Source organism: Cynocephalus volans, chromosome 11 (genome assembly GCF_027409185.1).
Source record: "Cynocephalus volans isolate mCynVol1 chromosome 11, mCynVol1.pri, whole genome shotgun sequence".
Classification (NCBI taxonomy): Eukaryota; Metazoa; Chordata; class Mammalia; order Dermoptera; family Cynocephalidae; genus Cynocephalus; species Cynocephalus volans.
Window position 1 is genome coordinate 29,470,015 of NC_084470.1, and position 20,608 is coordinate 29,490,622.

Sequence of the window (20,608 nt, forward strand, 5' to 3'; positions counted from 1 at the left end):
CTTGGTCAAGTTCCTAACAAACAAGAAGCACTAGATGCCCTCCCAAGAGATAAAAAGAAAAAGAATTTCAGGGGAAAGTTCAATATGGCCCCAAGCCAAGAAATGCTCTAAGGGAAGCTGGCTCCAGGTGGAAATGTCACCCTAAATTCAATGTTAGAGGTGCTTAAGGAAACTGATGAGGCTATAGAAATTGATGAGTGTGGATTTAGGAGAACAGAAGAGGGTATGTTACCCACCAGAGATGGTGACAAAAGAGAGGCAAAGAAAAAGGAGGCAGAAGGTTAAGCCTAGAATGAGATGAGGTATATGGGACTACACATACATGCACACACACTCGTACACACACACGGACACGCACACTCACACACACACTCACATCCACCTTTAAAAATTATGTTCAAAGCAAGACATTGTACAAGAAAAGAATATGCTGAAATTAATAAAAAGTGGAATTATTCAACTCCTATTTTACTTTCTTTCCTGTAAGCAGACAAATGAAGTTAAAGTCTAAGAGTTTTGTAAGGTTTTTTCCCCATTAATGGCATCACAGTTTTTCTATCTGTATTAGTCAGGGTTCTCCCAAGAAACAAAACTAATAGGATGTCTATGTCTATATCGACAGAGATTGACTTTGAGGCATTGGCTCACGTGATGGTGGGGGCTGGCAAATCCAGTTTGCAGGGCAGTCCCGGAGGCTGGAAATTCCAGGAGCTGAGTTGCAGTCTTGGGTTTAATGGCACTGTGGAGGCAGAATTCCTTCCTCTTCTGGAGATCTCAGTCTTTTCTCTTAAGACTTTCAATTGATTGGATGAGGCCCACCCACTCATGAAGGGTAATCCGCTTTACTCTGATTTGAATGTTCATCACATCTAAAAATACCTGAATAGCAGCAACATGTAGACTGGTGTTCGACCAAACAACTGGGTATCACAGCCTAGACAAGTTGACACATAAAATTAACCATCACAGTATCATTCTGTACTTAGTATTTTCACTTACCATTTCCTGGAATTCCTTCCATGTCAATTTATACAGAATGACCTCATCCATAATAAGAATGTACTATTCTTTATTTAGCCATTCCCCTACTGATGGACATGTACCTTATTTCCTTTTTTAATATATATTATCAACAATGCTGAGATACTAGCCTTGTTCCTGCTTCTTGTGAACTAATGCAATTGTTTTTCTAGAAGAGATGACCATGAGGTATGGAATTGCTCAGGCATGGATAGGGGCAGACATTTTAAAGTTTTAATAGATGTTGGTGATCTGGCCTCCAAAGAAAACCTAAAATTTTTAAATGAGCTCAAGCCTAGAGGAATCACATTTTAAGGAAAAAGTGCTCAGCCATACTACTCAGCACACTGGTGTGTCACTATCAAGGTGACGTGGGACACAAGAATTTGTGAAAGTCAAAGTACTGAGAGGGCTTCTAAATAGATTTGAGGTTATCCTGACCACCTCTCAGGCCTCACCTGTGTTGCAATTTGCTCTGGGGTGAGAAATAGTGGAGTTATAGTCTAGAAAGAGTTTGTGTCAATTCCTGGTCTTTTCATGGGTGTGATAATTTAGGGAAAATCATCCATATCACAGGAAAAGGCAGAGAACTGCTATCTTTGGCACTAAAGGCTATGATCTCAGAACCAAAATAATTATCTTGGAGAAACCGTGGCAATGAAAAAAATGCCAGATGGTTTAAAAGGAACAAATATTGGCTCCCTTGTCGGAGCAGAAGGTGCTGAATTCTAGATGCCATAAAAATTGATGTTACTCCCTGGCAAATCCTTGTGTGGATTCTTAAAGAGATGGTTAAGAGCCTTTGGAAACAAAAGATTGATCCCCAGAAACCTGCAGACATTCATGAAAAACAAGTGAGACGTAATGTGTTGTTGCATAGGGTTAGAGGACAGGGTTACAGGACGGAGTGGATTTCACTTACAGAAATGTATCTTACCAAGCCTCTCATGACTCCCTTAGGCATATATAAGACAGGGAAAAGTAAGGTGGAACAATAGGGCCATCTGAAACCACTGTACAAGGGCTTGGGTTAGCATTAGGGACTGGAGAGACCCCTGCAGCATGCCAAGGGACTGTGTCCTTTATCCAGTCTGTTCAACGTTGGTATCAGACAGGAAACACTTGACACATGAAACCTTCAGAGAAGCTAAAGCTGGGATAATCCCCAAAATGTAGGTTGATATAATCATGATCAAAAATTTCTTGACAGGCTAGGGAAATGGGCAGAAGCTAATTGAAAGAGATGAAATGGGAGTCAATTCAATAAGAGATTGAGCACCCAGGAGGAGGACGGAGAAGGGCTGATCCACGTGCCTCACAGGGTGAGATCTATGGGGTTGCAAAGGCTATACAGGGAGCCCCCAAACCAATTCAGTCTTCAGCTGCTCTAGCACAAGTCCACGTCCAGCTTTAGGGAGGTCAAGTCCTCGAAGGCAGACGCTCATGCTCCTGTGATCTCACCAACTAAGCACTTCAAGAATGAGCCTTATGTGTTACTGACCTGTTTATGTCAGTTAGACCCATTATGGTAATTACATTTTTTAACATAAATAATTTTAACTGATAAACTGTAAGTGCAAAAATAATTGTTTCTCAGAAAACTAACTTGAATCCTTTGAAGTGACCCGACAAAGGACAGTAGCTTAAAAATAACAATTGTGGCTGAATGAGATGTGGGGGGAAAGCTAGAAAAGACTAGAAAAAATCATGAACACAGAGGAATTCTGCAGTCTGATCCCTTGGCCATCCTTTAAAGAAAGTGATGCTGATAGCACACTTTGGGGTGATTTATACGAGAAAGATGAAGTAGAATTCCAACCGGCAGACCAAAAACTCAGAAAGACTGCCACATGGATGTGTACTTACATATTTTACATTGAAATCACATGTGTAAGATACGAATATAATTTTCTTTGGTTGCCTTTAATGGACTTTTTCAGCTAACCCAGCAGCCACCACACCAATTGCATCTGCTGTAAGAGCTTCTTCTACCGTGTAATGTTCGGTCCTGGTGTCACACTTCACAAGCAGCACTGATGAACCAGCAGGTGCAAATGGGAGAAGGGGAAGGTGGAGAAGGCTCTGTGACTCAGAGAGCACGTAGTGGTGTCCACAACCTCTGATGGGCTGTCAGCCAAGAGATACTCAGGCACAGAGAGAAGAAGGGTCCTGTCCTCTCTGTCTCTGTGTCTTGCTCTTTACCTGTTTGTCTATGTAGATTTTTCCCCTTTCCTTTCAAAGAATCACCCCTTCTGTTCCCAGTCTAGATTGTAAACTCAAAGAAAACAGAACACCTACTGGAAATGCCCTATGGCTGTGGACTTTTATCCTCTTCACAACTGCCTTTAATTTTAGGTCATGGGTTTCCAACTGAGAAAACTGCAATTGTCTGCATGTGCCTCCTCACTTTCCCTTGCCTGCCCTCGTCTGTGCTTTAGAATAAGATGAAGGCAACAGGAGAGGGTTTGTCACTGACGATGCCAGCCAACTGAGAAGGAAAGTGCTATCTACTGGGGGCCTACTATGTCCCAGGTATGATCTTCAAAACCTAATATATTTGCTCTCTTAATTCTTATCATCTTTGAGAAGTTGTTACCAGTATCCTCATTTAAACAGCTGAAAAATGGAAAAACAAAGAGGACGTGGTTTACTTTTCATACAGTCAGTTACTCAGATGGGAATTAGAGAGGCAGGATGCACGCCCAGGCCAGACCCCAGAATCTGTATTCTCTCTCCAAATGCTGCACTGTCTGGAGAGCTGTGAAGAGCTAGGTCGGTTTTCTGGTGGAAATGTGTGTGTGTGTTGCATGGGTGTGTGTGAGTGGGGGGGGTGTGCAGAGAGGGAAGCCAGGGAGGAGTGGTGGACCTGGACTGGCACATCTACACACACAGCCGAGGAACAGGCACAGGAGTAAAGAGGCAGGAAAGAGACAGATCAGTCCCAAGAGTGAGAAAGGAGAAAGAGCTGGCAGAGATGTTCTGTAGTCAGAGCCCAAGAGATTATGGGCTGGGCCTGGGAGGACAGTGACTACCAAAAAAGCAGGGTCAATCAGAAGCCAAAAGGGACCTACCCAGGACTTAAACAGGAAAGACCTTTCCCAGAAGCCAAGAGGGTGGGAACAGAGGAAGGAGCTGGTCTCGAGGGTGGAAGATGTGGGAGTTGGACAAATACCCACATGTCCTGGGGAGGGGCGTGCAGAAGAGGGGCTGTCTGTGGGTCAGAGTGGGTGGACTGACGGCCTCTTCAAAGAGTAGAGCCGCAGACAAACCTGTCTTGAACTGGACACTACTGGGCTGTGCTTGTAAATGCACCCATATATATGTAGTTCCTCTAAGGCAAGGATTCTCAAAGTGCTCACTTGAAAAGGTGCTAGAATGCAAATTCTCGGGCCCCATCTCAGACTCACTGCTACACACTGAATGTTTTGTATCCTCCCAAAATTCATATATTGAAGCTCTAATTCCTAGTGTGGCTGTATTTGGACATGAGAAGTAATTACTTCCTCTAAGGAAGGAATTAAGGTGAAATGAGGATGTCAGGAGGGTGGGGCCCTGATCTGATAGGATTAGTGTCCTTATAAGAAGAGACTCCAGAGCATACTCCCCACCACCACCACACATGCATGCTCAGAGGAAAAGCCATGTGAAGATACAGCAAGAAGAAAGCCATCTGCAAGAGATGAAGGGAGCCCTTAGCAGAAACCAAACACCGCCAGAACCCTGATCTTGGACTTTCAAGCTCCCAGAACTGTGAGAAAATAAATTTATGTGTTTAAGCCACACAGTCTGTGGTATTCTGATATGGCAGCCCGAGCAGCTAAGATAGCCACTGAATAGGAAACTCTGGGGACAGAGCCCAGATATCTGTGTTTTAAAAAGCTCTCCAGGTAATTCTGAAACAAACTCAATTTTGAGAAGCAGTGGTCTATCCTTGAGCTGGGCCAAAAGGCCTTCAACCCAATTCAGGAATCATTTATGGAGTGCCTTAGAGAACACAGATGGATATTCCCAAGCCAAGAAACTCACAGTGGAGAGAGGAAAATGGACAAATAAATAACAATGACAGAGTACAATAAGAGAGAGTTACAGGAACAAAGAGAAGGGGTCTTTCAGCCTGCAAGAAGTGACATATGAGCTGACTCCCCCAGCTGCAAGGAAAAAGATAAACCCATACACCAAGGGGTACAGTCTTCTCAGAAGAGATCTCCCCTCCTTTTGCCCTTGTGAGAAGACAATCTCCAAGGCTGTCTGAGCCTGAACGCATGGAGGAAAAACCTCAGGTAGCACTAGGCAGCAAGCCTCATGGTCCCAAAGATGCCTGAGTCCCTGATTCTGACATAGTTCTGTTCCATAGGCCTTGGCACACTGGGCCTGTGATGGAAGTGGCAGTCCCATCTCTGAAATGCCTTCAGGGTCATTCTTCCATTGTCTTGATGAACGGCATTTGACTTACTTCTACCCATACTAATCTCCTTATCAAATGGTCACTTGGCCACACCCTTGGTTTTTTTTCCTGAACATGCCTTTTCATTCTTTACAACACAGCCAGGCTGAGAATTTTTCAAATCTTTAAATTCTGCTTCTCTCTCTTTTTTTTACTTGAAACATAATTGATTGTACATATCTGTGGGGTACAGCATGAACATCAATACCTGTGTGCAATATGCTGTTTCTCTTTTGATTCATTTTCCTCTTCTTACATTTTACTATAAGCAGTCAAGGGAAGCCATGCTGCACCCTGAACACTGTGCTTAGAAATTTCTTCCACCAAATATCCTAGTTCATTCTTCTTAAGTTTTGCTTCCCATAAAGCACTAGGACACAGACACAATTCAGCCAATTCTTTGCCACTTTATAACAAGGATGGCCTTTACTCCCATTACAAATACCTTTTTCCTCATTTCCTTCTAAAACCTCATCAGAATGGCCTTTACTGTTCATATTTCTACCAACATTCTGATGGTGACAAGAATCTTACATAATCTCTAAGCATAATCTCTAAGAAGTTTGAGGCTCTCTCTGCAGCTCCCCTAGTCTGAGCCCTTACCACAATTGTCCTTAATACTCCATTCGTGGCAATCTAGGCTTCTTTAGCCTGCTCCTCCAAATTCTTCCAGCATCTACCCATTACTCAATTCCAAATCCATTTCCACATTTTCAGGTATTTGTTATAGCAATAGCCCCACTTCTTGGTACCAATGTCTGACTCAGTCTGTTCCTGCTGCTATAATAAAACAGACTGTAATTTATAAATGAAAGAAATTTGTTTCTCACAGTTCTGGAGGCTGGCAAATGCAAAATCAAGGTATCTGCAGATTTGGTGTCTGGTCAAGGCCCATTCCTCGTAGATGGTGCTGTCTAGGTATCCTCACATGGCAAAACAGACAGAAGGGAACAAATGCTATGTCCTCGCATGGAGGAAGGTGGAAGGGCAAAAGGGGGAGACAGCTCTCTTAAGTCTCTTTTATAAAGCCATTAATCCCATCCATGAGGGCAGAGCCCTCACTGCCTAATCACCTCCCAAATGCCACCCACCTTTTATACCATCACTTTAGGGGTTAAGTTCCAACATGAGTTTTGGAGGGACACAAACACTCAAATCATAGCAGGGGGAGGCTGATGCTGCTAAAGGGAGCAGGAATCTGTTTCTACTGTGGAAAATTTGGCAATGTTCCAGAGACACCAGAGGAAAGAGCAAGTCTGAAGACTTGTCCTGGGAAAATAGTGAACAACAACAGCAAAACTATCAATCCACTTGTCATCATTCTCATGAAAATTAAGAAAACATGTTTCTGCCTAACTTGATATCAGCCACACCTTTACATTATAATGTTGAAATGTATTGAAATACTCACAAAGGCTCATCCAGTGTATGCTGGTTAATGCTTACAACTTGCCCTCCAGGGGTACCCCCGTACCCTCCAATTTCTAGTGTTTGCCAGTTTCCCTAGTATAAATACTTCCACCATGGCCAATTTCAAACTACCAACCTTATGTCACTGAATGTGGAATTGGGAAGAGAGGCACAGAACTGGCTTTGTGAGCTGGTGCACACCACTAGGCCCATCACAAGTCTTTAAAACCCAATTTTATTTCTAAGGATTACTTGGAAAAAGCCAAAGCATTGTTCCTGAAGTGGAGGAGGGTTTCCAAAACTAATGTAATGAAATAGATTAATGCACAAAAATAAGAAGTCAAGAGGAAAAAAGTTCAAACATCTGAGAGAGAAATAAAACTGACAAATGAATCTAATGGAAAACAATCTGCACATCCAGGAAAAGTTTCTAAATAAATGTTAATCTTGAACCCATAAAATTGACCTCGTTGACCTCTTTTTGAATTAAAAAGAGAACTGTGTCCTTGTTTTAGTTTGTAACTTTACCTTCCCCCACAAACACTTCATCTAGTATGCATTCACTTCAGTTACCCATCAAGGTCACAGTTAGTTTCAAAGGCTGAAAAAGGACAAATCACTGGGGTACTTTCCCCCTCACCCACCTCATCACATAGTACATGACCACAGACATCCGGTGACTATGGCATTTGTACCGTCCTATTAGACACTGGTTCTTAAAATGGAGTGCATGGGAGAATCTCCTGAAGGGCTTGTTAAAACTTAGATTACTGGGCCCCACCCCTAGAGCTTCGGATTCAATAAGTCCACAGTGGGGCTCAAGAATCTGCATTTCTAACAACTTCCTGGGTGATGCTGATGCTGCTGGTCCTGGGACCACACTTTGAGAAGCACTTTTTTAGACAATTTTGGATCATTGCTATAAAGTCTTTTTTTTTCCTTTTGTTTTTTTGGAAGAAACCACAAAGCCCTCCCTTAGCTATTTTAATGTGCAGACAGCAAGGAATTTTATACACGTCCCCATGGCCTGTCAATCAGTTCCACAAATGCAGATGTTTTGGGGTGCAGCCATGCATGGCTACTTTATAGCCAGCTGTTGCAGAGCACACTGAATATTGAATCATGTGGGCTGCCTGGCAACAAGCTTGGTCCTGTTTTAATGGGGGCCTTAAGATCCTCAACCTGCAACTTCTGTTATTTCATATTTACCACACCTGGAGCCTTCACTCGACCACATGCAACGGGGTGGATGAACGGCACCACGCCATCTTACAGTAGAGGAAGTTCGGGGTCCCAAGAGGTGACATGACCTGCCCATGTTGGACTCTGCATTTTAAACTTAGCCTCACTTCTTCTGCACCCACTTCCAGTTGGCCTGGAGTCTGAAGAGGTTCATGCACATCAAGGTCACGTGGAGTAACTGGTGCAGCTTCACTGCAAACCAGGTCATCACCTGGTTCCTTACTTCCCTCAGCACTTCTGCCCCTGCACCAATTGGCCCCAGAGGCTGTGATTCAGCAACTCCTGCTTCCGCTTATTCCAGTTGCTCTGTGTACTCCATTGCTGTGACACTTGCAAACAGTTATTTCCCAGCACTGCTCAGATTCAGGCATGCCCCCAACAGAGCTTCTCTTCACTTCACGCCTGCTCCCCGCTTGGAACTGCTGCGGGCTTCAAGGCTGAGTAACAGTGCCCGCAGCAACCAGGCAAGGGACTGCCTCAAGGCTGCAGCTCTGGCAGGTGCAAGGGTGTGGCAAGCACCGGCTGTGTGGTGGGTCCTGCCACCCCACGCTCTCACAAAAAACTGTATCCACCTCTGTCTTACTTCAGCATGGCGAGCCCGGCATGGCAGGGGCCCTCAGAGCAATGCCAACCCTGCGTTCTTTCATGGCATACAGAAATCAGTCTTCTATATCCAAACAGCTTCCCCTTTACAGCACAGATGCTGTGTGTACAACAGACTAGTCTAAAAAGCCCGTGCATCCATTGTTAGAGAAATGCCTTTAAAGGGAACCAGTGAATCGTAGAAGTAAATCAGCTCCTCCAAAGTCCCAGCAGAATGTGGCTTAGGAATTCCTCTGTCCAGAGCAATTTGGTGGCCTCATGGGTCAACATTTCTCAAACACAACCTTCAGCACTTAATGTATAACTTTGGATCAGGGACCTAACCTCTCTGTGCCTCAGTTTCCTCGTCCATAAAATAGGGGCAGTAACGGTACTTACCTAATAGCCTTATTGTAAAGATTGAGTGAGCTTGTGTGCATAAATCTCTTCTAAGGATGGCTGGCAGAGGAAGCCATAGGGTCTGGCTCCAATAACAATGTTGCTCTTATTATTATGGAGGCCACAAACTACGTGGCCTCAATGATGTCACTTAGAGTTTTCAGTTAAATGCAAACTAATGACATACATCTCTCTTGCCTCTGACTGGTCAGGCACATACCTGTATCTTCCCTGCAGAAAGGGAAAAGTGGGGCCCATCCCTACCTAGGGTGGGAAAGAAGGGCATGAAAGGACTAAGGGGGTTCTTGTAAGGTCTACCCAGGTCAGCTCCCTTTTGGAAGAAAGCCCCAGCTGAGCACCAGCCCCATGGTCAGCTTGAGCAAGCGGATAAAACAATCCCTGTCCAAACAAAAGAAGTGCCGCTGCCAACCCCACACTTACTTCCAGGACCGTCCATTGTTCGACAACAATAGCATCATAGCCCTGTATGGTTTTGCTATCTTCTGTGGAAACAGCTTCAAAGATGAATACTCCATCTGTCAAGCCATGTAAGGAATCTGTGGAAAAAGAAAAAGGCGGGGGGAGGAGGGGTGGTCTGTAAACCGTCTGTGGCAGAAGCCTTACAAGCAGCAAAAATTTTCACTGCATTCATTAATAATCCCAATCAGAACATCTTTTCAGCATGTTAATTAAAGAAGGCACACACAGCCACAGAGTCTAGCCCCATCAGAATGAATGAGACTAATTTACCTCGCAGTTTTGAATAATATCCTTGATTTTATGAGCCCAAATTTCATTGTTAGCAATCACCATTTGATTTCACGCGTTTACCTTCCTTTTCATGCTGCAACGTCAGGATGCACTGGAGAGAACTTATCCAGGGTAAAACACAGCCATTTAGAAACAGTTTTTAGAAGAAAACTATATTTAGGCGAGAGAGATTTTTTTAAGGAGGGACTGATATAACACAACAGATCTATGCTTGTCAGTCCTACTTTAAATGCGTTGATTCTTGGAAGCTGGCATGATATGCACTGCTGTACAGAAAACATTTTAGGCAGCTCTTGTCAAGAGGTAGAAGTTTGGGGGAGGGGGAATTTTCCCAGATGATTTACCATGGAAAATGTTGCCTTGAGCATTGCTCAAGTCATTGTACCAAGTTCTGAGTTCTCTCCAATTCAACAGATGTTTGTTAAAGGTACAGCATGATCATGAACTGTCTTAGGCAATGAGGGTCTAAACAAAAATAGAACAGCACCCCTGCCCCTGCAGAATACATTAAAGGAGGCACCTTTTGCCCTTTTTTGATTCACGGCTCCTAAATGCACTAGATTCACTTAGATAAGATATTGTGGGAAAGAAGACTGCCTTAGAAGCAGCTGATTTGAGTCCAGGCTCTATCACGAAAGGTGACACTTTCAAGGGCTTGGTCTCTCATCTGTGAAATGGGGATTGTGTATGAAAAATCCTTCCTGGTCCCTAGATTCTATTCTATAAACATTGCTCAATCATACTGTTATGGTCTGAACTATGTCCTCCCAAAATTCATATGAAGGCCTACGCCCAATGTGACTGTATTTGGAGATAGAGCCATTAGGGAGGTAATTAAGTTTAAAGGAGATCATGAGGATGGGGCCCTAGTCCAATACGACTGGTGTCCTTACAAGAAAAGGAAGAGACACCAAAGGTCTCTCTTGCTCTCTCCCTGCATGTGCAAAGAGGAAAAGCCACGAGAGAACACAGCAAGAAGGCAGCTGTCTGCAAGCAGGAAGAGACCCTAACCAGAAACCCAATTTGCTGGCACCTTGATCATTGACTTCTAGTCTCTAGAACTGGGAGAAAACAAATGTCTATTGTCTAAACAACCCATTCTGTGGTATTTTGTTATGGCAGTCCTAGCAAACTAATACACATACAAAGCACATTTCAATGATATGCTATGTCAAAAGGACAATTTTTAATAAGACACACTCACAATAATGTGACCCTTTCTTTTGCAGGAAAGGAAGGGAAACAAATTCAGAAAGTCCTCTGAATCACCCTGCAGTTCGTGGAACTGCCAGAATTTTCCAGAAGTTACAACAAAAAAAGACTGACAAATGTGAATACATAACCATCTTTAGCTTGTCTTCCAACAGACACCTCAAACAAAATTAAAAGTTCACCAACATGAGAAAATTATTTGTAACAACAAAAATAAATTAAAGGCTAAGCTTAGTATTCTCTCTATATATAAAAAGCTCTTACAAATCAATAGTTAAAAATACTAAAACACCATTAGAAACAGGCAAAGGACATCAATTAGCAGCTAATTAATTCTCTTGCTTTCTCTCTCGGTGGACAGTAAATACTGAAAAAATTTTCAGCTTTTGTTTATCAAATTGGTAAATTTTGAAAAGAAAATGCTCACTGCTGGTAAAAGTATGACGACATGGGAATTTCACAGTGCTTAAGGAAATTTTAACTGCACAACTTTCTAGAGAGCAATTTAACAATGTCTTAAGAGTCTGCCACAAAAAGTCCGTCCTCTTCAATCCAGAAATCCTACCTGGTTTAGTCTATGCTGAGGTAATAACCACCAATGCCTTCAATATTTACCTAATAAGCATTACTTATAAAATTGCTGACACACTTAATCTAAATGTTCAACAATCCAAATATCCAATCATGGAAAAATAGTTAAATAAATTGAGATATAAATTAAATCTAAATATGTAAATAAAATAAATTATTTCTATACAATAAATACTATACTGTCCCCCAAAATATCATGGGAATGTAATGATTCAGAAAAATGCTTTAGATACAATATTTATGGAGGAAAAAACAAGACACAAAACTTCCCTAAGTGCTGAATGTGAATTTTTATGTTACAAAGGCTTAGACAAACAAACTTTAAGGAAATACACAAAATGCTAGAAGCAGTTATGACTGGTGGGATTAGGTGTAATTTGAATTTTCTTTTTTATCCATTTCTCCAAGATTAATACAAGATTTAATATAGGCATAACACAAGTAAATGGACAACACAAATGAAAAGGAATTTTCTTTTTCTCTCTTCTATACAGCTCTTCAAGGCAGAACTAAAATCAAGGCGTTTCAGAAACTATGGGGTGACAATTTTAGTACAATTAATGGAAAGAAAGAGCCTTCCTTAGACTAGTCTAAAAATGGAAGATCAGGCCTCAGGAGGGTGAGTGATGGATGGGTTACTGGAAACACTCAAGCTCACACGAAATAACCTTTTGGCCACTCACTGATTCGTTCCAACACCTACTAAGCACCTATTAGGTGCCAGATACTCTTGTGGTCACTGGAGGTCTCCCAAGCAGCAAGACAAAGTCCCTGCCACCACGGAGCTTGCCCTGCAGTGGGGGAGGGAAACAATAACATAATACCAGAGGTGATAAAATGCTATAAAAATATAAAGTGGGCTGAGGGGAGAGAGTGAAGGTGGAGGCACTGGTGGTGGCTATTTTTGAAAGGCGTGTTCAGGGTAGGGCTCCCCACTTTGAGTAGAGACATGAACAAACTAGGCAAGCAAGGGATATGGATCCGCAGGGTCTGAGAGTTCCATGTGGAATGAGGGGCAGCCAAGGACCAGATGAACAAGCAGCAAAATCATGAGGGAAAAAAAGTCAAGACTCAGGTGACTGGTGGGGAGAAAAGCCAGCTAGGGGCTTACCCATGTGGCTTGCTTGGCCAATGGGATATTAGCAGGCATGATGCAAGCAGAGGCTTACAAGAAAGCACCTGTGTGGCTGAGCTTGATCTCTTGCGTCTCTGACACTACTCTTAGAGGACATGCCCCAGCTGGCTCCAGGAAGATGAAAGACATGTGGCTGCCAGTGGAGCCCAGCTGAGATCAGCTGACCCCCAGACCTGTGAGTGAGTCCAGCTGAGATCAGCAGAGCTGCTCCAGCCAGTCCGAAAATCTGTCAGAATAATTTATTACTGTTTTAAGCCAAAGAGCTCTGGAGTGGTTTGTGACACAGCATTATTGTGGCAATAGCTGACAGATACAATGCACAACCAAGACCTAAGAAACATGAGACCAGTGTACCTTGCTTAGCCTTGGGACATTCCAGATTATTCCAGAATGTTAGAGAAGACTGAACAGCTCAACAAAGCATGGCTGTGAGGGTAATTCCCGGAGCACAGAAGCCTCATAATGATATTATCCCATCCTGATATTATCCCATCCTGATAAGACACTGCTCCACTTCAAGTAGGATCTCTGTGGGTAAACCAATACTATGCTCCAGTTTCTAACTTGTTTCCTATTCTCAGAGTCTGTTATCAAACAGCCTCAGCAAGTGCTAAACATGCCTCTCTCATCCACTTTGCTAAAATGTTTCCCCCACATTTGCTCAATGGCCTCCAAAGACATATTTTACATAGGTGACCAGGGAAACAGCTGCTCTTCAGCTGAACCACATTACAAATATTTGGGGGGTCCAGGACAAGCATGAACCATAGTCCAGATCATTTTTAAAGTTCTGGATAACACTGCAAGGGTCCAGCTGGAGTGTCTGTCATAGTAGGGATGCCCTAAGAAACCCCTTTGGATAAAACTTTCCCAAGTCCTGACCTGGGGATGCATGTGACCACAAGACACTCGACACAGCACATATTTCCTCAAGGACTCTAAAAAATAATATGTTCAGTTTCTAAAGCCTCTACCTCCAGAGATTTTCCTCAGTAGAAAGCCTCCAAGCCCTTTAAATGTGCCTACCATGTGCTTTAAGTACTAAAGTACCTAACCTGACATAAATAATGTGATAGCATTTAGCCTGCCAGCAGCACAGTACAGCAGAATTGAGGTTCACAAGAGGGAAGGAGACACCTTGCAGCCCATCCAGACTTTCTCTCCAAAATCTTCCTCCCAAGTTCTGGGCCTGGGAGGAGAACTAAGGCTAGGATTGGGGGGCACAAAGGAGGAACTCCCCCAGGTCCTATTCACACCACACTTCATCCACAGCCTTCCTCCCATCCTCAGAGCCCATTGCTCTGCTTCTGAAAACAGTGCTGATTCACCTACTTAACTATGAAGCCAAGTTCAGAATGGCTGTCAAAATTTGGTCATCTGTAACAGCAAAAAAAGTCAATGAACCACAGACAGCAGACAGCTGGGCTTTTAAAGAGCCCCTTGTTTTGATGGCCTTGTCTACTCCCTGTCTCCTCATTATCCTCACGGCTCGGCCTCACTATAATGTGCACCGAGTTGGGTATAAATAGGTCTATCTTAGAGTGAAGGCTCCCAATGTAAAAAGGTTAAACCACCCTCCATCTATGGAAAACATTCCATTATCACTGCATTTTTTATTAAAGTAAAGATGCTTCCCTACTGTGCACAAAAAGCTATCTGCCCTGGCATTGTATAAATATTTGATGCTGGTCTTTTGGCAAAAAGCCACCTTAACATTCCAAGCTTATGATTTACAAGAAGGATGTGGAAAAGGAGATTTGCCATATTATCTCAAGAGGTAAATTCTATGAGGCAACTACTCTTCTCCTGCAGCCTCTGAGACATTAAGCCTCTGTCTATCAAGCTAACCTTCAGGCTTAGCCCTAGATTGCTTTCTTCTGCAAAGTCTAGCCTGGAATGTGCATGCCATGACAAGTGGTCAATGTATTTGGTTTATTTTTGCAGGATTAAAAACAAATGTTATTATTCTCCCTTTAACACTTGAGCTAGAGTGGATTAAATTGCCCACACTGGGGTAGCGGCATAACAGATCCCCTTGGCTCTGCGAGGGCCTCTTTTCCCCACCAGAGGCCGCAGGTGCTCTTATGGCACCACCTTGATTCCAGGAATGGCACTGGCCAACTCTATAACTGTAATCGCACTTGTGGTCATACCGACATGTGATCCCATTGCAAATGTAATCACTGTTTAACCAATCATGGATAGTGGTGGCATGTCACTTCCCAATCACGCTGCAGCTAAGTTGCTCCATTTACCTAAGAATGAGGAAGGCTCCTGCCTCCTCTCGCTTCCTGAGCCCTCACTGCCGCTCAGCCCTGCCTTCCTGCCTGCATTCTCAATCTGAAGCGCTGGATATGGGCCGAGCCCGTGGCGCACTCGGGAGAGTGCAGCGCTGGGACCGCGGTGACGCTCCCCGCCGTGGGTTCGGATCCTGTATAGGAATGGCCGGTGCTGTATAGGAATGGCCGGTGCACTCACTGGCTGAGTGCTGGTCACGAAAAAAGACAAAAAAAAAAAAACATATATGCCCTGAAGTGCTGGATAATCCAGAGAAGGCATGACTCCTCTTCCTGTAGAGTAAGGGTTAGCCCGCAAGCTTCAGTGCCGTGTACCTGACCAGACGGGGAGGAAACACCCTGATTCAGTGTTTGCTGGATGGGAGGCACCCTGCCAAGCACCACTCATGGTTTTTCATTGAATCTTTCCCCAAACTCTGCAAGAGTCATCATTCCCTTTAGTGGGTGAGAAGATGGAAGCTACAAAAGTTAAATAATTTGCCCATGTTCATAGGAATGGAATCCAAACCAGATCTGAAATGTGGTTTGTTTGATTCCAAAGTCCCTGCTCTTTCAACAACTAACAAACATGTATTGAGCTGCTACTACGATGAGCCGGACGCTGTTTGAGGAGCTGGGGGCGGGTGATGAACACACAGACGAGGTTTCTATCCTCGTGCACCCAGTGCTCTCTGACCGCTGCACCGCACTCTCTCTGCCTTGGTGTTTAGGGTGAGATTTCAGTGGGGTCACAGTGAGAGGGCCTTAAGGCTTCTGTTTGGGGCCAAATCTGTGTAGAAGCCATGCCTTCCTATATGGGGCAAGAAAAGAATAAAAATATGCTTGCACATGGCTAAGCTGCGCGCACTGACACTATGGAATAGTATACAGCAATGAAGAAAATGATCTGCACTTACATATAAAAATGTGGGTGAACCTCACCAACACAGTGAGTGAAAGAAGCCAACACAACAAGTGTATCCTCCATTCACATAAAGTTCAAAACCAATCAATGGTGTTTCAAGCTGGGACTGTGGTTACCCCTGGGGAACAGAGATGGCAAGTGGCCTGAGGGGCTTCCACAGAGCTGGTATGTTCTATTTCGTGATCTAGCTGCTGGTTATAGGGGTGTGCTCACCTTGTGAAAATCCTTGTGATCTGTACTATTTTCTATATGTGTGCTAAACTGCAATAAAAAGTTTACTTCAAGATGTGCTATGGATACAAGAGAAAAATGCATTTAATGGCATACATAAAATCTACCCCCTACACTATTAAGTGTCCGTAAGGACCAGGCCAAACGTTCCTAGAGACAGGTGGTGTTCCAACGGAGTGGCTGTCAGAAACACCTGGAACTACTTCATTCTCCTTCTTTTTCCAGCCTCCTCCCCCCAGAACCTGCAGGCTCCCAGTGATACACACCCCACTACCAGCTTCTTCCCTCAACACCGTCAGCAGTACTGATCCTCACCCAGAAACCTTTACTGGTCACCCTCTGTATACAGGGAATGGTATACAGGCACTGGGGTGCTAAGAAGTACAGGACGTATGACCTGCCCGGGGGTTTGCAAGTATGTCTGCATAAAATATATATTCCTACATAGATAGTTTATTTGAAATATGTACATGTTTCTTACATATGTACTTTGCAAATATAAGGTAATATAGGTATGCTAGGTGTCAAAAAAGGTGGCAAAAATACCAAATGTTATTTGGATTTAATGCAGCTGGGGCATTAGGGAAAGTCTCAAGGAAAACCTAATCTTTTTAAAAGGGTAGGAATGGAGAGATATAAAGTGGGTATAAAGTGGCCCCTATGTGATGTAACATGGAGAAGACAACACCACCTGGAATGTATTCCATTCATAAATTCTGAATTTATCAAGGCCTCGCACTAACTACTAGTATACAGGAAATAGAGGCCAGAGAAACAAGATAAACAACACCATGAGGCACTGACCAGACACACCTAGAATGCAGGATATTATGCAGGATAAGAAGCTATGCTCTTTTCAAGCAGCCAGGGGCAAAAAAAAAAAAGCACTCTTCTGGGCAAAAAGAGAAGTGAGGATATGGTCCCCACAGGCGGTGCATGTTGCTGGACTGGATGATCAGCTGCGTGGAACATTTTTGAAACAAAGAGGGGAAGGACTGCGGGTGTGGGAGATGGCAAGGACAGGACGGGGACAGGGCCAGGAGAGCAGAGTGAGAACACAGCGAGGGGAAAAAGGAAGGGCGAGGCAGGGCAGGAGAGATGCTGGTGGCAGTGGGGATTCGGCAGGCCCAGAGCCCTTGGTGAGACACCAGCCTCCTGGCTGGATCTTCAGAGGGTGGGCACCCAGCTCTACCTTGACCTTACCCTGACTCCTCCCCAGCAGCTGGCTCAGCAGTCTCTCTTCCTGGCCTTTCCCACCCTCTAGACTCACGGGCTCGAGTGTTCCCAAGAGCCTGTCTGCTCTGCTCGCTGTGTGGCCCCCAGACTCATTCCTGCTTCCAACCAAGTCCTGCCACCTCCTAGGGGGAACTTGGAGCCCTCCTCTCCCCACCTGGAGGGCAGCCCATGGCCCTGCCAGGGACCACAACTTCTCGCCAACAGCCATCTCTTTCCTCTCCTTTCCTGCCCTCCTCGTGCTCCTTTTCCCTGCCTATTCACTTCTTCCTGCCATTTTCTTTCCACTTACTAGCTGGTAACCTTGAGAGTGACATAATGTCTCTGTGGCTCAGTTTCCACAGCTGTAACACAGGGATAACAACAGTGCCTACTTCATTGGATTGCATGAGGATCGAGTGAGTTGCTGTGTTTGGACTGCTTAGACCAGCACCAACACAAAGCCACTGCGAGGGGTCCGCTACCACTGCTACTGTATGCTTCTCCTCTGCTTGCAGGGCCCAAAGGCAAAGCCTCCCCTTCCCAAGACACCTGCTCATCCAGGCTTAATAAACGACCCCAGTGAGAGAAGCCCTGATGCCATGAGCAAAAGCCCACACTTGAGGACAGTACAAGTCTTTCCAGGTCCTGGGGGATGAAGCCTGGAAAACAGAAGCTGGAGTCTTAACTAGATAATTTAGGCTGAAACATCACTTTGTGTAGGGGACAAAGTTCTCATGAGTTTACAACTTTATGGAAAATATTTTGGAGGACAAATATCTATTTAAGAATCATGACTGAGGCTTTTCCAGATGGCAAACAGCTTAAAGATGTGCTTCCAACTCTGTCAGGTTTATTTGTAGGGACAATAATTATCTCATTAGAAATAGGTTCCTTTTATGATTACGATGAGCTTTCCTTTTTTTTTTTTAAATTCTGGAAAAAGAACACACTCATATTTCATCCCTGGGCAATGGAAACCTTGGGCTTTTCCAGAGGAGAAACGCCCTAACCCACTAAGCGTCACTTCCAAGTCACTCTCCCTCCTTCAGAAACATTTAGGGTGAAATCATGTTTTAAGTCAGAGTGGGCCTCCACTAATTTTGTTCTGAGACTCCTGCAGCCCTGCCGGAGGCAGAGTGTGCAGCCATGGCGGGCTGTAGATGCGGCTGCAGGCAGGGAGGTGTCATGGCTCAATGGAGGACTTCCCAGCTGCACTTGCCAGGGGAAATTTCACGTTCTGTCTTCAAGGCAGAAAGGCGGGATTTAATGCAGCTAAAGCCAAAGGAGGATATAACAGCATTTCACACACTCAAGTCAAATCTGAAGAAAAAGCTGTATAAATTATCTGTGTTTCTGGACTCAAGGTTGGAGAGTGGAGTGAGGGGGAGTAGAGGAGTTTAACTCAGACTTGATCACCAAAACCACAGTGGTTAGAGACATAATAATGGCTTTGTGAACTCCCAGGGTGTTATCTCTCAGGGCTCAGTTTGCCCCTGACATGTTTGGGCACTGGAGCCAAAGAGAAGACTTCCTTTTGGATGTCCCGATTCTCCTAAGATGGGAAAAAATTACTGGCAGTGGCCTGTGTAGGTGCCACCTCCAGCACCTCCCTGCACATCTTTAACAACCAGCCACCAGGATCCCAGGGAGAAATGTAAAACAAGCAGCAGCACAGATGGACTCTATGGGCACCAAGAAGGGAGACAGGAGCTGCTGCTGCTCGAACCCAGCATGGGCAATGGGATATCCCTGCAGAAAGTGGGGAGCCAAAGATTCCTCTTGGGCCTCCCCTAAAGCTGAAGAATCAGGCTGTCAACAGCTGGGCAAGCATGTACTGCCACTGGTGTTTCGTGATGCACTTAGAACAGACCACGACAATCCTTGGCTTCAGGGGACTTTGCAGACACCCATGGAGGGCTCCTCTGTGTAGAAGGAAGTTACTGACCTTGCCAGCAGGGAACGGAAGTGACTCTTTGTTAGTTGTATTAATGGAATGTTTCCTCTAGGAGTATACTGTCCTATATGCTAGCCGCTAGCCACACATAGTTATTTGAATTTAAATCAATGAAAATTAAGTAAATTTTAAAATTCAATTCCTCAGGTATACTAGCCACATTTCAAGTGTTCAGTAGCCACATGGCTGGGGGATGCCATACCGGACAGTGCAGATATAGGACACTCCCATAATCGCAGAAGTTCTACTAGACAGCACTACTCTGGACGTATTCTTAACAAACGAATCACCTTTCTTATGTCATTCATCCATTCAACAAATGGTTATGGACCACTACACCATACAATGCCTGCTGCTACTGAAATAACATATTAATATTAGACATTGGTATTTAGACAGTAACAAGAAATTTGCCTCCAATATCAAAACCTGTCTGTGCTATACCATGTTCCAAGGCTTTAAAGTATTTAAAGTATGTACACTCAGAACTAAGAACAATGTCTCTGTTCTAAGGATGTGTGTTGGCATTTCAAGGATTGCAAATAATGTACAACCCAAACTCCATTTCTGACTCTAATTCTTGAGAGAGAAAACTGCTCAACATTAAGACACGATGCTGTCAATGTCCCCTGCCAGGTTTTGCTGGGATTGACAAATTTGGTGTTACATTTCACTTAGGAATCCTGCTGACTGGCAGCCCCCCAGGATCTGCACGTGCAGCAGGTTGGCCTCACTTCCCAAATTGCCTCCTATCGTTGGTGCACCCTGTCGACTCAACTTGCCTTCCTGTTAACTCGAAACCCTTTCATTGCTTGACACTTTTCCCCACTGTGGGTAGTCTTTCTTTCTGCCTTAGAAAAGCTGATGTTAATAGTGCTACTTCTTGCAGCAACCCCCAGAGATAACCCATTACTTGGGAGGGGGTACTGGATGCCATGAGCCCCGGGAACACTGTGTGTCCCATTGGAGCTTACAGAAACCGGACTGTTCCAATTTATTTCTCTGCTGTTAATTCCAAGGTGCTGCTACTGCTACTTCAAACTGTAATAGTGTCTACAAACAATTTGCACTTTCGGAATGGCATGATCCCAGGGGGTAATTAACAAACCCAGGGAATAATCTTTATAAAAGTCATTAAAAGCAACAGGGACAGAGGCCACCATCAATGAAATGGAATCGTTCCCCTTTCTCTGTCATTTCA

At 44.2% G+C, this 20,608-nt stretch overlaps 1 protein-coding gene across 1 annotated transcript in view; it reads right to left on the reverse strand.

Moving 5' to 3' along the window:
- Positions 1 to 20,608, reverse strand: part of RFTN1 (raftlin, lipid raft linker 1) — a 196,995-nt gene that overhangs the window by 29,781 nt on the left and 146,606 nt on the right. The window contains exon 7 of the mRNA XM_063114988.1: positions 9,539 to 9,654. Within this exon, the coding sequence (XP_062971058.1) occupies positions 9,539 to 9,654 (116 nt within the window). The remainder of the gene's footprint in view (positions 1 to 9,538; positions 9,655 to 20,608) is intronic.